The sequence below is a fragment of the Sesamum indicum genome, linkage group LG4, assembly GCF_026168435.1.
Source record: "Sesamum indicum cultivar Baizhima isolate 11 linkage group LG4, ASM2616843v1, whole genome shotgun sequence".
Lineage (NCBI taxonomy): Eukaryota > Viridiplantae > Streptophyta > Magnoliopsida > Lamiales > Pedaliaceae > Sesamum > Sesamum indicum.
The window spans coordinates 11,184,398-11,201,784 of record NC_142660.1 but is presented as its reverse complement, the minus strand read 5'-3'; the positions used below and the strand labels follow the sequence as shown (position 1 = coordinate 11,201,784).

The window sequence follows — 17,387 nt, the reverse complement described above, 5'->3', positions numbered from 1 at the left end:
ATAAACTTTAGCCCCTTCGCACTTATGCTGGAAGAGCTGGAGGGATAAATTGCATAGTTTACGAGGGGGAACAAGCTCTATTGTTTACTTCTGATTTTTTTGGTTGATTAGCTAATAGCTAAACTAACGAGAAGCAGAAACTAACGAGAACACGCAAAAAGAAATTTCTGACTCTGCCAACAATGAGCGACAACTTACATTTTCCAAAGGCAGAGCACCAGGCAGCTATGAATTAAAGTAACATTACAAAGGCAAAAGGGACAGGTACTACTTACATTTTACAATGGCAGAGCCACACAGGCATCTATGAATTAGAGTGTACCATTACAAGGTAAAAGGGACAGTGAGCCGTGAGGTACTACTTACATTTTACAATGGCAATGCCGCACAGGCAGCTATGAATAGAATGTAATGTTACAAGACAAAAGGGAGGCCATGCGACGTGCTCTTTACTCTCCCCGTTTTCACAATCTATCTATACTTTACCAAATTACCCCTAACCAAGCATCCACCGTAAGACAACTTACATTCTGACTTCAACTACATCACCGTCTTTTAACTGTGTGTTGGGTAATACCAACTGTCCATTTACTGAAACAAGTTTCCCATCGAATCCTATCCTCCTAGCAGCATCAGCGGCTGTGCTGCCGGTCCTCAATCTCATTATCTCACCATTCGGCCAACATACAATCACAACTTCTCCGAGAGAAATTGAGTCTGTGCGCCTATAGTTCCTTGTCTTGACCTCCAATTGTCGAAAGCCTGCTTCAGATCTCAGTTGCTCCTCCCATTGAAGCATTGTCCTCAATAGTAGTACCTGTTATTCAAGCAACGATGCATGAAACAGGAGACAAGTAAAAATGTGAAGCAAAGGGATGCTATAATCCCTGCATCAAAGCCAATGCCAATAGGAACTCTCAGAAAAATTATTCATTCTGACCTATGCTAAAATGTCATGGCCATTTAGATACCTTGTTATTGATGCCATTGTCCACCAAAGCTGAATTAAAAGCAAGTCTAGGCTTCTCCTCACAGCTTGAGCTAGAAACATCAGAAGCAATAGGTTTTCCCTCGAAAACAGCAGAGACCACAGCCCGGTATTCAGTTTCTTCTCGCTCTGTCAGCTCAATGACTTGGATGAAAGTAGGCAATAGTCGCTGGAACTGGTCTTGCTGCACAGCAGTATAATGGTTCCAAGGTTTATGCTTGAAGTGGTCGTGATATAACATGATATTGCCAGGGAAAGAATAAAAGATAGAATACACATGCTTCAGTGTAAAGAAAAGGGGGATATGAGAAGAGTGAATGCTTAAGATACCTTGTGATATATACCATCTCTGCAGAGGGTGTATTTTTCCAAGCAGGTACACCAATCTCCATGCCCAGGTTCGCACCACCACTCGTCAGACACCTGGGATCAGAATGTGGTCCAATTATATAAACAAAACCATGAAAGGTTACTGTTCTAATTTGGTTTGACAAACAATGTAGCTAGCTGACATTTTCACAGCCAAACACAATATTCAAGTGGGAAGCACTAATTGGGAAATTTAGTTTTCATTCTTCCACTTTGATGATGTATGTGCAGTTCCAGTTTCAGGGAAGAACGTACTTTTCAGGACATTGAACAGAAATGGCATCTAATACAAACTATTGAACATCTTTGAAAGAATATACTTTTCAGGACGTTGCACAGAAATGGCATCTGATAAAAACTACTGAAAATCTTTGAAAAAATATTCAAGCTTCTTTCTAATCAAGTTCTCCCCCTGTTAACAGACACCCTCTACTAAATCAGAGAGCAACTGAGTAACCCTGAAACACACCTTTTTATATAAGTTTGCATAAGCTTCCCATCTTTTTATTTGGTAAGAAGATCTTCTTTCAGCTACTGCTTCCGAAGCTGCTAGTCCAAAACTTACAGCAACAAGCAATTCACTTCCACCATTATCTACTCTGGAAGATCAAAGTTTCATGCACAACTCAGCAAGTTAGAACTTATGGGACACATCAGAGGATCAGTGACTAGATACCTGACTATAACTGCAGCAAGCAAGTGGCCAGCTTCCACTCTGAGAACTGGGTGACCTACTTTAAGTGAGCTGTATTTGATGAACGCATCATCCTCGGTAGGATCTTGATCTTCCATGTCCTTGGAGAAATCTGCGGAATTCTTTACTTCAGAAGCAGTTACACTGCTTTTGGAGGGCAAAAGATTCTCAGATTCCTTATAAAGCCAGTGTGCAGCAAGCCCATGTTCAGCATATTCATGCATCCTCTGAGAAAACAGAATCCTGTAAAGACTGAGACATGACGCTAGTTCCTGCACAAAATTTGGAGAAATCTTATACCTGTGTTCTTATTTGAACTTCCAAAGGGGAACTGTCGGGACCTTGTACTGCAGTGTGAAGTGACTGAGATTAGGGAGAGGCATCAGCAAGAGAAGTCAGAAACAAGATAAAATATGTTGTCCTGAAAAGAAGGTTTTGCAAGGCTATCCAAAATACTGAAAATGGAAATTTTGACCTGGTAGCCACTTGGTTTTGGATTGACGATGTAGTCGTCGAATTCACCATCAATAGGAGTCCAAAATCTGGATATAGAAAAGCGATCTTAGCCAATTGCTATTGCTTTTGATAAGTCATATGCAAGACAAGAACAGAAGATATGCAATCTATTCAATATACCTATGTATAATGTTAAGGAGATTGTAACAACATTGAACTGCCTGCCCATGCAAAGTCCCATTCTTATCTCCAACAACGACCCTCAATGCACGAGCATCATATACTTTGTCAATGCCAACATCTTTTCTCTTCATCTGTGGAGTAGTGAAATCAAACTCAGTGTTGGTTATAACTAGCCATCAAAACCAAAATGATAAGACAGATTATGACAAGAGTCGTGGTACTCGAGCAGCAACAGAATTGCTGCATATAAATGTTTGTCACAGAAAGCTCTAGTTAAAATCACCATTAACTGTGGAAGAGAAACAAGTGTTGTAAAATAAACCAAGGGCTCGCTTGAAAGGAGAGATAAACCAAATAACAAATATATTCAGAATGAGATTTTGACCAAAACACTTATGCTGTCACACCTTGGTTCATTTCCTGTATATATATATTCTCACATTGCACTCAAAATATAATTACCTAATATAAAGAGTAACTTTTCCTTTGAGCAATAATAGTCACAGAACTGAGGGAGTTACAATCACCAGATGATGGATTGGACCGAAAAGAAAATTCATTCTTAAGGCAGTAATTTAAGTCATTGCATGTTTAAGACCTTCAAATCTACCCATACCTTAGTATATATGCTATACAAGCTCTTCAGGCGTCCGGATAAAGTCACTTCCATTCCTGGAACATAACTGCAAATACAGGTTGCATAACAGGTTACTTGCGTGCATCTGACATGCTTTATTTGATACTGGATTTAACAGACAGTTTCAGTCATTGTGGTGGGTAAACAGAACCTACGATGTTGAAATAAATAGCTCCCGTTCCAGTGCTTCTTCACAAACAACCAGAGATGCCAGAGCAATGCCAGCATCCCTCACAACCTTCGGTTTTTTAGGCGTATCCAAATATGTTGTGAGATTCTTATAAAAGATTACTCGCTTTTTCCTATCCAGTAACAAATCAAATGGAAGGACAGCTTGAAGAAGAATCTGCAGAATTAGAAAAATCAGAGTAAATAGATCCACTGTGGAAATGAATAAATGGCACTCCTGAAAATAGATAGATTATCACTCAAGTCCAAATCACCATAAAAGCTTGACCAAATTTGTGCCAACAGATGCACAAAAGAATTGATGTAAAACTTGAAATGAATTGACAGAAAGGATATCATGAAGTACTTTCTGCACTGCAGTCAGAGAATAAGCACCTAAGTATGGGCTCACATTGACATACATACACTCATACTATGGTAGAGTTAAAAGAAGATCGGCATTAGATGTTTAAGTACAATTCCTACTTGTTAAGAAATAGATATAAGGTACAGTAATCATGTAGCTGGGATCAACAAAGAGGTTAGAATCCTCATGGAAAGATTTAAAAGATCTTATATTACAGTATTCAGTCAGTTCGTTGACCACAAAACAATTTCAAAAATATGAAAAGAACTCTCCAAAGGCACCAGGCTAGAATTCAAGATTGGTACCTTCATGCTTGTGTTTTCCTCATCGCACTCTGTAGGTTCTTCACATTCGTGAAATTGAACAACATTGCTGGACTTCACAGAACTTTTTCTTATGGCTGTCTTATTGATGGGGCTCCACATGGAAGCCAGCTCTGCTCTCATTTGGCGAAATATCTTAGGCTACACATGAAGTGTACGTACAGTCATCAGTACTGGATAATGTTTATAGACTTCTATCCTATGGTTTTCTCTTCCATTAAGTATCACGTCTTCTAGAAAAAAAAAAAGAGAGAAAGAAAAAAGGAGTAGGGGGAACCTGAAGGACAGCAAAGCACAGGTCTTCAAGTTCAGCTTTTAGAGCCCACAAACCCAATCTAGAAGCAAGAGAGCACCAAATAACTAGTGTCTCCTGTGCCACAGCTTGAGCTTTGGTGGAAGGAAGAGCATATCTACAAAAGACCAATAAGTAAACATTGTGAGATATGAACAACCAATCCCATGCTTTTGCAAGACAACTGGAGGCTAAAAGTGCACTTCCATGCTAACATGGAGAACGTAAAAATTAAGAACTAGATTTCGTGATAGCTTAAAATTTTGGTTATGATATATGGATACACAATCTCTGGTGGCGTATTTGCAAAAATAATAGAAAAAGGTAAGTTTAGAGTAAGTACATTGTTCTCATGTTATGGAGACGATCTGCAAGCTTTATGAGAACTACCCGTGGATCATCAATCATGCCCAGTAACATCACTCGCAAATTATTTGCCTAAAAAAAGACAACATGTGAGACATATTAGAATTTCCAACATCTAGCAACCGGCTGAGCTTCCGCTTTTTCCATTTGAATTGTCTTGTTTAAATAACTTGTTCAGCTTGTAAAAAAAAATTGCACTTGTTTGTTTAACTGTGCAAATCAGCGACAATCTTACTGGAACTATTTCTCACTGAAAACTAGATGGAGAAACAGTTATCCTTGTGCCTACCATAAGTTAAAAAAAATTGACATCAGAAACCTATTCACTCCTGAAAACTCCAGAAAGGATAACTAGGGAATGCATTGATCAAAATCCCATACTGTTAGGTACACGACAATCTAGAACTTCTATACATGAAACAATACTCTCATCGTTTCTCATTTTGCAAGTCAAATTCATGGTTATAGGAAAACAAAAGAAAGGAATATGCTTCCGGTGTACCCTTATAGTTGGCACCTGTAAAACTAGCGATCTAGCTTGGAATAAGGTTAATTATATTATTCTTTTCTGATCACAACCATTCTAGTTACCAATATGAGCAACGTGTGGTTCCATGAGATTATCATAGCGTCGGCCATCTAGAAGGATCTTCCTTTAGCTAATAGTTAACAGGATAGCAATGTGCACACATACCTCTTCATGGCTAAGTGTAGCTTGACTCAAATTCATTCTTCTGTGTCTGCGTAGTAACTAAGGAAGAAATCTTATCAGCATTTTGTCAATATAACACATGAAGAAAAGCAAAAAGATCACCAAAAAACAAAAAAGAAGAACTTATAAGAATCGTACCAAGGAGGAAATAAAGTAAAAGAATCCAAATGTATGATTAATTCACAATATCAAGCAAACATCAGGATACGGCTGTACAAGAGAAGACTCTATGTAGCTTGTTGAAGGCTGAATTTTGTTTATCTTAAGAAACTTGCTATGTCAGACATGACAACAAGGAGGTTTGCAGTTTGTATTTTTAATTTCGTCTATAACATGTTATACCTGATTGATATAACTTAGTCTGGAAACTCCACCCACCAGTTTTGCAACATCAGCTCCAAATTCTCTCTCTATGCTGTGCAAACTCTCACAAGTGTCATCAACTACGTCGTGGAGGATTCCAGCGACTACTGTATCAATAGCCTGCATAAAAGTATTTAATAATATGAACTGTTTGGAACCAAAGAAAAATTACGGATGCATCTAAAGTCCATGCTGAAATTGATGAAGTAAATTTCTCTTCCAAGTCTTTCACATAGAAAAGGACATGACACACAAACACATGTATATATACACATAATATTGCACTCACTTGTCTGCATGGTTTTAAATGGGGAAGGTATAAATTTCATCATAATATATGTAAAGTCACAGCACAATACAAACTGTGTAATTAGAGAAAGAGGATTTACATACTCTTTTACCATTTGATGGAACTAACACCGCTAAAATTTTCCCAGTGTGAATACAGTGGGATAAGTAGGGGTCTCCAGTCATCCTCGTCTGACCATGATGAGCTTTCCGTGCAAATGCAATTGCCTTTTGGACCTGCCTTTACAGATTCAGAATCTTAGTGAAATTAAAAGGATATAATATTGACAGCACGTTAAGACTTAACAGGTACACACAGAGATTGTAAACCTTTTCATCATTGAATATGGTGTACCCAGTGACATCTACACCATCCAGGACCAGAGATCCTGCACGAAAGTAATGCTCGCACACTTGAATATAATAATGAAGCATCAAAGGAGAGAGTAAAGTATGAAGTGATTGAGCGTTGATGAGAAGAAATTATTTCTCAAAAATTATATTGAAGAGGAAAGAAAATAAAGGTTTTACCGGGTTGCTCTTCCAGTTTAGGCCACAAAAAGTCGACCTTTGTGGAAAGGCAAGCCCCGGAAGCAATTGCAACAGCAGTGACAGCGACTTGAGTAATAGCAGAGGAGACGGCTCCATGAACTGAGCCAGAACCGGCGGCAGCAGCAGCGGCGATGACATTGCCGGAGGTAAGAAGAGAGCTAAGAGAGGAGGAAACGACGAATTTGGGAACAATCTGATGCAACACGCACCTAAATTTGGTAGAATTTGGGAAGAAAAGAGTATTTTGACGGAGAAGTAAAGAAGTTTTGGGGGTAAATAACATGGTGGAGGAGGGGCATGAAGACATGCCTTTTTTGTTGAAAGAGAGGAAGAAGAAAATCACATCATTTTTTGAAGAAACGTAAGGAAGTAAATATGCCTATGCCTTTGCCTTTGCCTTTGCCTTTGCGCTCTCTCTCTCTCTCGCTCACACATTCACACAAACACTAATATGTACTACTAAAAATGATATTTGTGTTGTGGAGTGGGTGTGTCATTTTCACTCATCAAATAAAAAAAAAAAAAAAAAAGAGTGGTGGGGAAAGACAGGAGATTGATTCTTAGTTAAAGTAGTTTGTTTGTGTAAATATGTGAGAGAGATATTGGAATCCAATCTAATCTTCAATTTCACATTCAACACTTTCTTTTTATAATTAATACTCATTACTCAACTTCAATTACAAAAAAATACAAATATTAATATTAATATACCAAAATAATTGTTCATCCATCTTCAATTATATATAATATAAATATCGTCAACCCCTCCCCAAGAAAAGAAAAAATGGTATTCCTACAACATATATAATTATTATGTTAGAAGAGAGTTTCCTTTTCAAACAAATACTCTAATCCCCCATCCCTCACGCTGCTCACTCGAATCAAACAAAAACTAATTACTTCAAAACTTCAATAACAATTTCCCTTGCACTACAACCACAGGGCTCTCTATAATCTCAATTATGCTATGAGCCCCAGAAATTGCACAGGATTAATATACGTAAACAAACAAACAAAACAATTACACAAAGACAAGAGTTAAGATGCAATTAACTGATAACTACTCAACCACCTTCTGCCTCTGAGAGTATTACGGAACATGTATGTATTAACATGAATTCCCAGTGTATGACTCCGGGCGGTTGGCTTCTTGGTTCGTCCTATGAAAATATTAATCAAACTGCCAATTGAGGACTTAGGAAGCAACTAATATACTGAGAAGAACCAGAAACGCAATCCTAAGAACTTCCAAAATTCAGGCTTCCAATTTACAGATTGAACAATTCTCATATTAGCCTGCAAAACAGCATTAACAAACAAGTTATAGCTGCATGCTTCTTAGTTTCCAGAGAGTTGTGAATCACAAGTTTAAGTTTCGACCTCGCTAAACCACTGAAGAAAATCCAATGGCCCTTTGTTCCTTCAAAGTGTTTGACAACCAGTCCAGCCCCTCATACAGACCTTCCCCTTTGATAGCACAAGTCCGCTCTATATGCCATTTTCTATCTTTAAGGTCATTAAGGCCCAGGCCATCGCAGATTTCCATTGGTGTCATAGCTCCTCTCTGAACACAAGAGAAGAACTGTCAGATATAAGCAGAACAAAAATTCAGGGGCATATTCTGCTAATCTTTCTGCATCTCGACTTTTTTGAATTGTTTGTAATGCACCAGTAACTTTTTATAATTTCCTTCCCTAATTTCCCAAGAGAGGAACAGAAGTTGAAGTTTGTCTATCATAATGTATTAAATGGCTAACTGGTCAGAAGTTGGCCAGAATATGTGCAAATTTTAAGTTTTACATTGTGCTTCGTGACATCTTGGTCCTATTCTACTACGAACCACTTTCAACTCATGATGGCCCCATTTGGGACCAGGTAGTGATCTAGTCATATAGCACCCAAACACCAATTGATTATGTAATCTGTCGAACTCAAACCATGGTTGGCAAACCACATTGCCACCCTTAAGTCTTGACTTTAGAGGATCATCAACATACCAGGTCTTGTTTGTTTGCAAAGACCAATATGATAGCATTTTTCATGAATGGATCCCTGATGATGGCCTGCAAAAAATAAAGCATGTAAAGCTCTGGCAAAATTGGAAAGTCTGGGCTGCGGAAATAGCAATGCCTCTTGAAAAAACCTGAAACTCTTTCTTTGCCATCGCGATTCTCTCTCGATCCAGAGAGTCCACAACATAGATCTGGATGAGTGAAGTGCCAAGAACAAGGAATCAACCAAAAGGAAAATCTATACCAAGTCAAATGTATGTGGAAATGTTCCAAGAATACTTAGTGTTGACAGAGTAGAAACAATGTCAAAAGCAAACAGCCATTAACTAGCTAGATTGTGAACTATACATACAGTATCTTCATTTCCATATAATGTGATCCCAGCGAACTCCAGAAATAGTAAATTAGAAAGGGGTTGTTAGATCCTTTGTATGAGAGAAGTGTAATTGTTCAGGTCATTCCTTATTCGGAAGTCATTAATTTCTCCCTATAGTGAGGAACAAAATCTTGCAAAACATGTTAAGTTTGCTCCATCAGAAGGGATCCTCCTCTTGGCGGTAAACATGTTTTCCTATAGCAGTTACCCATTTAATAGGTAAATCATGATGAAGGAATCTACACGCACATCCACTCCCATCAGCTTGGAGGTTTTGACAGACTTCAAGGTGAGAACATGGTTTTATTTTGTTGGTATGGCTAAAAGAGGCAAGGAATGGTGGCCAAGTGACTGGTGATTTTTGGTGCCAATTGGCTGTGTACTATATGCAGCTCGCCTCAAGTTGTTTATTGTGGGAATAACTCTTGACGGGTCAAGATACCACCACCATGTTGCTTTCCTAGGGGACTACTTGATTTGATTTTCATATCATGGGTGACTTAGGCAAATGTATAACTACTGAAGCCAACACTAGAATGTAAAATTTGTGAAAAAAATTATATAAAGCTAATATAGATACTCACCAGACCATCAGTATTATTAAAGTAATGCCTCCACAAGGGTCTTAATTTCTCTTGTCCACCCACATCCCATACAGTAAAAATCACATTTTTATATTGAACCTTCTCTACGTTGAAACCTGCATAGCAGCAATAACTTTCATCATTTTGATGTTTAACCTCAAAGATACGCGTGCACCTAAAACCATTCACAACTTGCACATAAATGCAGATAGACTAAAGTACAAGCCAAAGAATAATCGTTTGAGCTATTTGCATATGCAGAGACTAGAAGTACAAGGAGTAGTCTCTCTCTCTCTCTCTCTCTCTCTCTCTCTCTCTCTCCACCATCCAAAAAATCTGCATGCATTATTCTTGAAGCTCTAAGAAAATCAGTTTGAGGGTCTAAAGATTCTCAAGTTAATTCACCCTGCAGGTTTATGGACAAAAGAAATCCAGCAAAAATTGAAATATCGTTTTATTTGTGTCTTAGAGACATGAGTGCCCAAAATTCTGGTATAATTAACTTTAGATGCCAAGAGCACCAAATACAGGTGATACATGAGCAGAATTCTCTCAATGGTGTTGAATCTTTTCATATGCCATTGGGACCATTTATTCCAAGCCATCCCAATCTGATATAATCATGTTAAGATTACGAGTAATACATTCACCAGAAAGAAAAGCACTGACCTAAAGAAAAATAAAACCCTGAAACTTATAGGCAAGTTGATTGGTTTCAACCAGCACATTGTGAAACTGAAAACTAGCTAAATAACAGATTCCAGTTTCTACCTACAAATTCCAAGTTCAGAAAAGTATTTAAATTTTCAAAAAAGACAACAATAATATGCAGATGAGGAGAGTAGGCACTTGACAACAACACATCTTTAACACAAAACAGCCTAATCAATATTAAAACATACAATCTCAGATTAGATTTCAAGAAAGACCAACCAATGGTAGGAACTGTTGATAAAACCTCTCCAATGTGAAGTTTATACAGTATAGTTGTTTTGCCAGCGGCATCCAATCCAAGCATCACAACCTAAAAAAATGAAATTAGAAAAGGAAACAAGCAAGCATGAACCAAGGAGAAGTTCAAGAATCCACAGCACAAATAAACATAAAATGTAACACCTCCTAACGTGATCTTATTTAACAGGAAACACAAAATGGTGACGAGAAAAATCTGCACAATGATGTATATGATGATTGAGAATGCACATGCAAAAACATGTAACCTCAGTGCAGCAATGAGATTTCGGAGGCAATTGGCACCAGAGCTATGCATTGATCAAAAGATCACGTAACATACACAATAATCTATACCAGTCAAGACCAACAAAAATGAAAATGAAAAATGTGACCACATTAGATCACAGTGCTTGCAGAAAATAGTAACTCAAGGCAGCAACAAAATTCTGTATCAACTCGAGAGCTCCACGAATCCAGAAAATGAAATTGTGAAGCACTTCCGCCAATGCACGTAAATGTAGAAATGGAGCTAACATCATCCAATATAATTTTGTGTTGGCCATAGTATAATTGGAGGAGGGAACATTAAAAATTTAGATTTTGAAGATTCGAAAATCAAACAAGGAGAATAGAGAAGAAAAAGATGCATGGAATAGTTTTTTGTGGTGAAAAAGGAAAAGGTACCCGCATCTCCGTGTTGCCGAAGAGAGTGTCAAAGAGTTTGCGCAACGCCTGTCCCATTCCGCGGCCTTTGATCGGATGAGAGATGATTGATGAATAGAAATGAGAAGAAGAAGAAAATGGAAAGAGAGAGTGAGAATGTAAATGGAAGATGTTTGATGGAGGGATGGAGAGGGAGAGAGATTATTGGGCCGCGAAAAAGGGCTGCTCTTCTTCTTTCCGTTTCAGTTCAAAATTATAAACTAAATATATTTATTATTTGCATCATTATGTTCTTACTATTTTCAGGAGTGAGGAGGCTGAGCCTCAATGCCAATACAATTACACCAATACCAATGCTTCCTCTTTCTCTTCCTCTATATCCATATTCCACTATAACTTCTTCTTTGTATGTGAAACATGAATAAAGTATTTTTTTTGTCTAACGTGGCATTGTATTTGTCTATTGAGACTTTTAATATCTATTGGTTTAGATTGAGTACTTAGACGAAAGGATTGTATCTGTTGAGCCTAATTATTAGAAAATATAAATTTTAATATAAATAAAATATTTTATATTATATAATATACCACGATGTCTACCATCCATGCATCTCCAGGTAGGTATCCACTTTCCACATGCCTATTAGTAGCTGACGAAGCGAAATTACGTATTATGTTGTACTATTCCCAATATCCACATTCTGTATTTCTTCCGTTGGAAATGGATAGTCTAGGCACAATCGTGTCATGTCGTCTCTGCCATCTGCTAATTTACAATCTGTGTTGTAAACCCCAATCTGTTATAGAAAATCTGATGCACGCTCATGTCCCAAGAATCTGGGCAGTCAAAAATGACGATTCAAACCCTTGAAGATATGATGAGAGCTTGTACAATGGAGTTTAAGGGCAATTGGGATGATCATCTACCTCTAATGGAGTTTGCATATAATAACAGTTTTCATTCTAGTATCGGTATGGCTCCATATGAAGCTTTATATGGAAGAAGGTGTCGCAGTCCGATTTGTTGGGATATAGAAGGACTAAGACAACTAGAAGGTCCGAAATTGGTGCAGGAAACAGTGGAAAAGGTACATGTAGTTAAGAAATATTTGAAAGCAGCACAAGATCGACAAAAAAGTTATGTTGATCAACACCGAATGGAGATGGAGTATGAAGTAGGTGATAAGGTTTTCCTGAAGATATCTCCTTGGAGAGGAATTCTGAGGTTTGGCAAGCAATGGAAGTTGAGTCCGAGATATATGGCACCGTATGAAATTATTGAAAGAATCGGACCACTGGCGTATCGACTAGCATTACCAGCAGAGTTGTCACAAATACATGATGTTTTTCATGTTTCGATGCTGCGACGATATCGGTCTGATCCTAGCCACATTATTCATGAGCCGGAGATAGAGATTTCTGAGGAGTTAACATATGTGGAAGAGCCTGAAGAGCTTTTGGATAGAAATGTAAGGAAATTGAGAAATAAAGATATACCGATGGTAAAAGTGAGATGGAGTCATCATTCCCCGAGGGAGGCGACTTGGGAGATTGAGGAGCATATGAAAGAGAAATATCCCTATTTATTCCATTGAGCGGGTAAGTTACTTAAATTTCGGGGACAAAATTTTTATTAGGAGGGGAGAATTGTGACGTCCGTAGAATTTTTTATGTAATTGGGAGACTAATTGGTAATTATTAGAAATTTAGATGTAATTAGTAAACAAAATTATAGATTGAATTTGGGATATAATAAAACTTGAACGGATTAAATTGGAGTTCGTTATAATATTTGGGGGCAAATTATAGTAATTAAAAAATTTAAAATGATGTAATGGATATCTTGAGAAAAGTTTAATTAAATAAATAAAATAATAATAATATTTTTATATATAAACAATATACATATATATATATATGTAATGAGTGAGGAGAGAGAGAGGGTTTGAGGGTGAGGCGGTGGGGCCTCTCTTTTACACTTCCTCATTTTTAAAAGTAACACTCACACACACTTTACACTTTAAACACACACACACTCATATCTATACACACACCTTTGCACACACAATTACGGAAGAAACTGAGGTAAGATTTTATATTTTAATTTTTATTAATTTATATAATTATATTATTTAATTAGTCCGTTTATTAAATGTTGATTATATTGAGCGGTGAACTATTTAATCGGAGTATTTTATAATTTTGGCTATTTATATTAGTGTCAAATTAAATATCACAATTGCTATAAAAATGATAAGTTGGGTAATTAAAATATTAGGTTTGTTAGATTTAATTATTACTATAGCTAATTTACACAATTCCATCGGAATGATTAACCAAATATGTAATTCTATGTATTATCGCTTAATTAAATTGTATAGCAACGGTAAATTGACAGAATATTCGTAGAAATACTTCGGAAGTTATATTTTAGAAATATTATGTTATTAAAGAGGAAAATGAGGTTTCAATGGTAATATAATTTACGAATGTTATTAAAAATGATAGTTATAAATACATAAGGGGTTTGATTAAGTGAATTCTTATGAATTATTTGGTAAATTAAATATATTAATTATACGTATTATAATTTATTATAGGACGTGACGACAAGGTAGAGGGTTGAGCAGTCCCTCGTGAATCGAAGTATTTTGGGATTTACAGTAAGTATAGCTAATTGGATTTATATATATCTATATGTGTATTATGGTATATATTATGTATATTGGTTTCTTGGATGCGAACGTGAATTTGGCTTAATATTATTATGCGTGGCTCTCGTATATTGATTGTTTATATAATTAGTTGTGGATTATTTGTTAGATTACCATCATATTGGTGAAATTATTACTATGTGATATGTAATGGTAATGTAGAGATATGCGGGATACGATTATGTGATAATCATATAATTGATTGTTGATGAAATCAAATTGGGAGTTGTTATTGAGAAAGTGATTATCATAAAGAATAGAATGACGATTGTGAGTGGAGATAAAAGATGATGCTTACCTAGTTGGAAACACAGTCAATGGTTTATGAAAATGTGATTGATATTGAGATATGAAAAATATGTGAATTAAGCTAGGTACCATGGCGCGTAGGGTACCGGGGTATTCCGGGGCAGCAGGGAATATCCTGTGCTTGTTAGCTACACACTGGGGTGGTGTGGGGGTACCATATTTGTTGTGATGTCCTGTGCTATATTGCTACACAGCTGGAGTAAAAGAGTGTGGGGATATCACACAACGGGTATCCTGTGCTGTATATGATATGATGGTGGCCGGCGAAACCATTGACTGATGTATACCAATTAGAGTAAGTGGGGCCCTTAACTAATAAACGATAATGTTGAATATTGTGTCATAGATTGATTTATAATTGTGAGTAGGTATTACTGCTTATATTTGTTGTTGCTATTGATAATGACTGTTTAGTCAAAGTGACTGCATGTACGTGAAATTGTTGCCTGTGTATATATATAAACTGATCAGCTATATTTATTGAGTAGGCAGCTCATTCCTTGCCACGTACTTTTCAGGAGATAGGTCACATTGACTAGCCATATTGACTTTGAGCGGTGCCGTCGTCTTTATTAGGTGGGTTAGCCGTGTCTTCTGAAGCCAAAATTTTTTATTGTTGGGTTGTAAATATTCTGGTCTTTTGTCGGGATTTGTGTTTAAAGTTGTGGTATGATTTTTCTTGAGGTTATGTACACGAGAACATGTAGTGAGGGTAAATATTACTTTTGGTGGTATATATTATCTTTTGTGACATATAATATTATATTGATAAATTAGAATTTATTTTACTGATTGAAATAGAATTACTTATAGAATGAGTTTTGATTAAAGAAAGGATGAAATAGAAATGATTAGATGTAGCGAGTAGGGGGTGCTACAGGCTGCGCCAATTTTCACTAATTTTGTAGATATAGTAGCGGCATCAAGTTTCCATATGAATCAGGGCACATCAACCCTCCTAATAAGAGCATTGGAAATGCAACGTTCGTATTGTAATACATTGGGGTGAGGCGTGTCATGCATAATTTCGACTGTCATAATTGTATTGATATGCAAACGTGAACCTGTAAATACATCATCAGTCGACCAAAAACCTAAATATGTTTGGTAATAGTAAGGTCATTCAGAACTAGATCTCTCGATATCAAGTCCTGTTACACGCTCACTATTAATCGGGAGTGCCCAAATTGTGGCTCCCCTACACGAAGGTAAAAAGTGTGTGTTTTGGGGCGCCGCCTCTCCACCAGTGCAATAATGAGATGACAATCATATACGAGCAGTCCACATCTATAAACACCATTAAAGCTTATCTGGTGTAGTACGTCAAGAATACGAACATGCAGGTCATGATCAAGTAATTCCATAATACACCATTTGCACGTTTTGCCTGTAGCACTACATCATTGTCACCATCAGGAATATCATCAGATTTGTGTTGTAATTGTTGCAACAACACCAATTTTTGTACTTCTAACACTGATTTATTGCTAGGTACTTCTATAGCTCTGATTTTTCTACAGGTACTTCTAATCTCAATTTGTGTGCAAGCACTTATAATTTATGAAGCTGAACATTATACTCCCGATATGCACACTGTTACCCAAAGCTTTGAAAACATTGAAATCCATTACACAGAGCCTACCCAATCACATACTCACGTAACTGAAAATTTTATACCCTATGAGGATGATGCGGAAGACCCTATTTTGAACAGTATGCAAAATTTTCAGATTCTACACCAGATGAAGTGGAATTTCTAATTCCATTGGAGGATGGGACAAATGATGTTGACATAAATGTTATGGCTAAAATATTTGCACAAGGTTTGCCATCATTTTCTGAATCAACACTGCCAAACAGAATAACTCAGCAAATATTTTACCGCTCTATACCATTTTTTAAACAAACATTCTCAAAGATACCTGCAGATTCCATTGATGTCCCAACTTTGAAGTATGTAAAATTTTATAATACTAATGAAGGCGAGCTGGAGAATTCGCCAACCAAGCGGAAAGTAGTTGAGAATTCGCCAACCAAGTGAAAAGTAGTCTGTAAGCAGAGCACCCCAGGTATATATATATATTTGTATATGTGTTATCATATAAGCGTACATCATTAGTTGTTAGATTGGATTTTTTTTTAGATGTGGTGTAGATGGGAGCTTCGAGAAATTATAAAATAAAAAATTAGATGTAGGACAATAACTAAATATGGGGAGGACCATACATCTATTATAAATTATATGTTCCTTGACATGGTAATTTAGATAGAGCTTATGTTGCTTCTATGCTGTTAAGATAAGTGAAATGCAACCCCGCATATGAAATAAAGCATGTCATTCAAATTGTAAAAGTCATATAAGGTTCGACATACCATACCAAAAGGCATTGTACAATTTGAAAATGGCCCGTGAAATTATTTATGGTACATGAGATAGTTTAGTTCAAAAGCTATCCAAATTTATGGGAGCTCTCCAAAAATTTAATGACGGAAATATTGTTCAATGTGAGCACAAAGTCTTCCAGCAGTCAATTGGTGCACATGTGATAGGATACGTCTTTTAGGCATTCAAACTGTGCATAGAAGGGTTCCAATTCTATCACAAAATTATTAGTGTAGATGGAACCAATTTATACACAAAGTACAAGCACAAAATATCAATTATAGTTGCCATGGATGGAATCAACAGGTACTCCTTGCGTTTTCAATTGTCGAAGAGGAATCCTATTCATCTTGGAAGTAGTTCTTTCAACAGTTGAGCAAACATATTATAAAAAGGAGACATGGGATGTGCCTTATTTCTGACCATCACCCCAGTATCATTAAAGCAGTACGCAAAAGCTCGATCTTATGCCACCTCACAGAGTGCACAAGTATTACTTGAGGCACGTGTATTTTAATTTCAACAGTCATTACAAAAATGTAGAATTGAAGGATCTTTATTGGAGAGTTGGCTTTGAATATCAATTCAGAAAGTTCAATCGAATTACGAAGGGGGTAAAGAGCCACAAACTAGA

General features: G+C 36.8%; 3 protein-coding genes and 1 long non-coding RNA gene across 6 annotated transcripts; 2 read left to right on the top strand and 2 right to left on the bottom strand.

The window, feature by feature from the left end:
• Nucleotides 1-226: 226 nt before the first annotated feature.
• On the bottom strand, nucleotides 227-7,207 carry LOC105160229 (uncharacterized). Of its 3 annotated transcripts, none has more exons than XM_011077513.3 (18): nucleotides 6,738-7,207; nucleotides 6,537-6,595; nucleotides 6,312-6,443; nucleotides 5,898-6,038; nucleotides 5,538-5,594; nucleotides 4,821-4,915; nucleotides 4,463-4,595; nucleotides 4,168-4,326; nucleotides 3,483-3,673; nucleotides 3,307-3,373; nucleotides 2,688-2,821; nucleotides 2,527-2,593; nucleotides 2,352-2,414; nucleotides 2,034-2,278; nucleotides 1,827-1,956; nucleotides 1,319-1,411; nucleotides 972-1,172; nucleotides 227-817 (listed from the first exon to the last, which is right to left on the bottom strand). In XM_011077513.3, exons 1-18 carry the CDS (start codon nucleotides 7,063-7,065, stop codon nucleotides 524-526), a joined length of 2,589 nt encoding a protein of 862 aa, XP_011075815.1. In that variant the 5' UTR covers nucleotides 7,066-7,207; the 3' UTR covers nucleotides 227-523. The 3 variants fall into 3 exon arrangements, with proteins under 3 accessions (XP_011075815.1, XP_011075816.1, XP_088735546.1); XM_011077514.3 differs by having other exon boundaries at nucleotides 6,312-6,447; nucleotides 6,738-6,878; XM_088879420.1 differs by lacking the exons at nucleotides 6,537-6,595; nucleotides 6,738-7,207 and having other exon boundaries at nucleotides 6,320-6,447.
• A 427-nt stretch (nucleotides 7,208-7,634) lies between these two features.
• LOC105160230 (uncharacterized) lies at nucleotides 7,635-11,573 on the bottom strand. The gene is made up of 7 exons (XM_011077515.2): nucleotides 11,369-11,573; nucleotides 10,664-10,754; nucleotides 9,731-9,846; nucleotides 8,902-8,961; nucleotides 8,756-8,821; nucleotides 8,139-8,322; nucleotides 7,635-8,054 (listed from the first exon to the last, which is right to left on the bottom strand). Exons 1-6 carry the CDS (start codon nucleotides 11,423-11,425, stop codon nucleotides 8,143-8,145), a joined length of 570 nt encoding a protein of 189 aa, XP_011075817.1. The 5' UTR covers nucleotides 11,426-11,573; the 3' UTR covers nucleotides 7,635-8,054; nucleotides 8,139-8,142.
• Nucleotides 11,574-12,321: 748 nt separating this feature from the next.
• On the top strand, nucleotides 12,322-12,942 carry LOC148788457 (uncharacterized). The gene has a single exon (XM_088880092.1). The coding sequence runs from the start codon at nucleotides 12,322-12,324 to the stop codon at nucleotides 12,940-12,942; it is 621 nt and encodes a 206-aa protein (XP_088736218.1).
• A 358-nt stretch (nucleotides 12,943-13,300) lies between these two features.
• On the top strand, nucleotides 13,301-15,153 carry LOC148788456 (uncharacterized). Its single transcript, XR_016065308.1, has 3 exons — nucleotides 13,301-13,432; nucleotides 13,948-14,010; nucleotides 14,889-15,153. It is a non-coding gene; the product is annotated as an uncharacterized LOC148788456 (long non-coding RNA).
• Nucleotides 15,154-17,387: the final 2,234 nt, after the last annotated feature.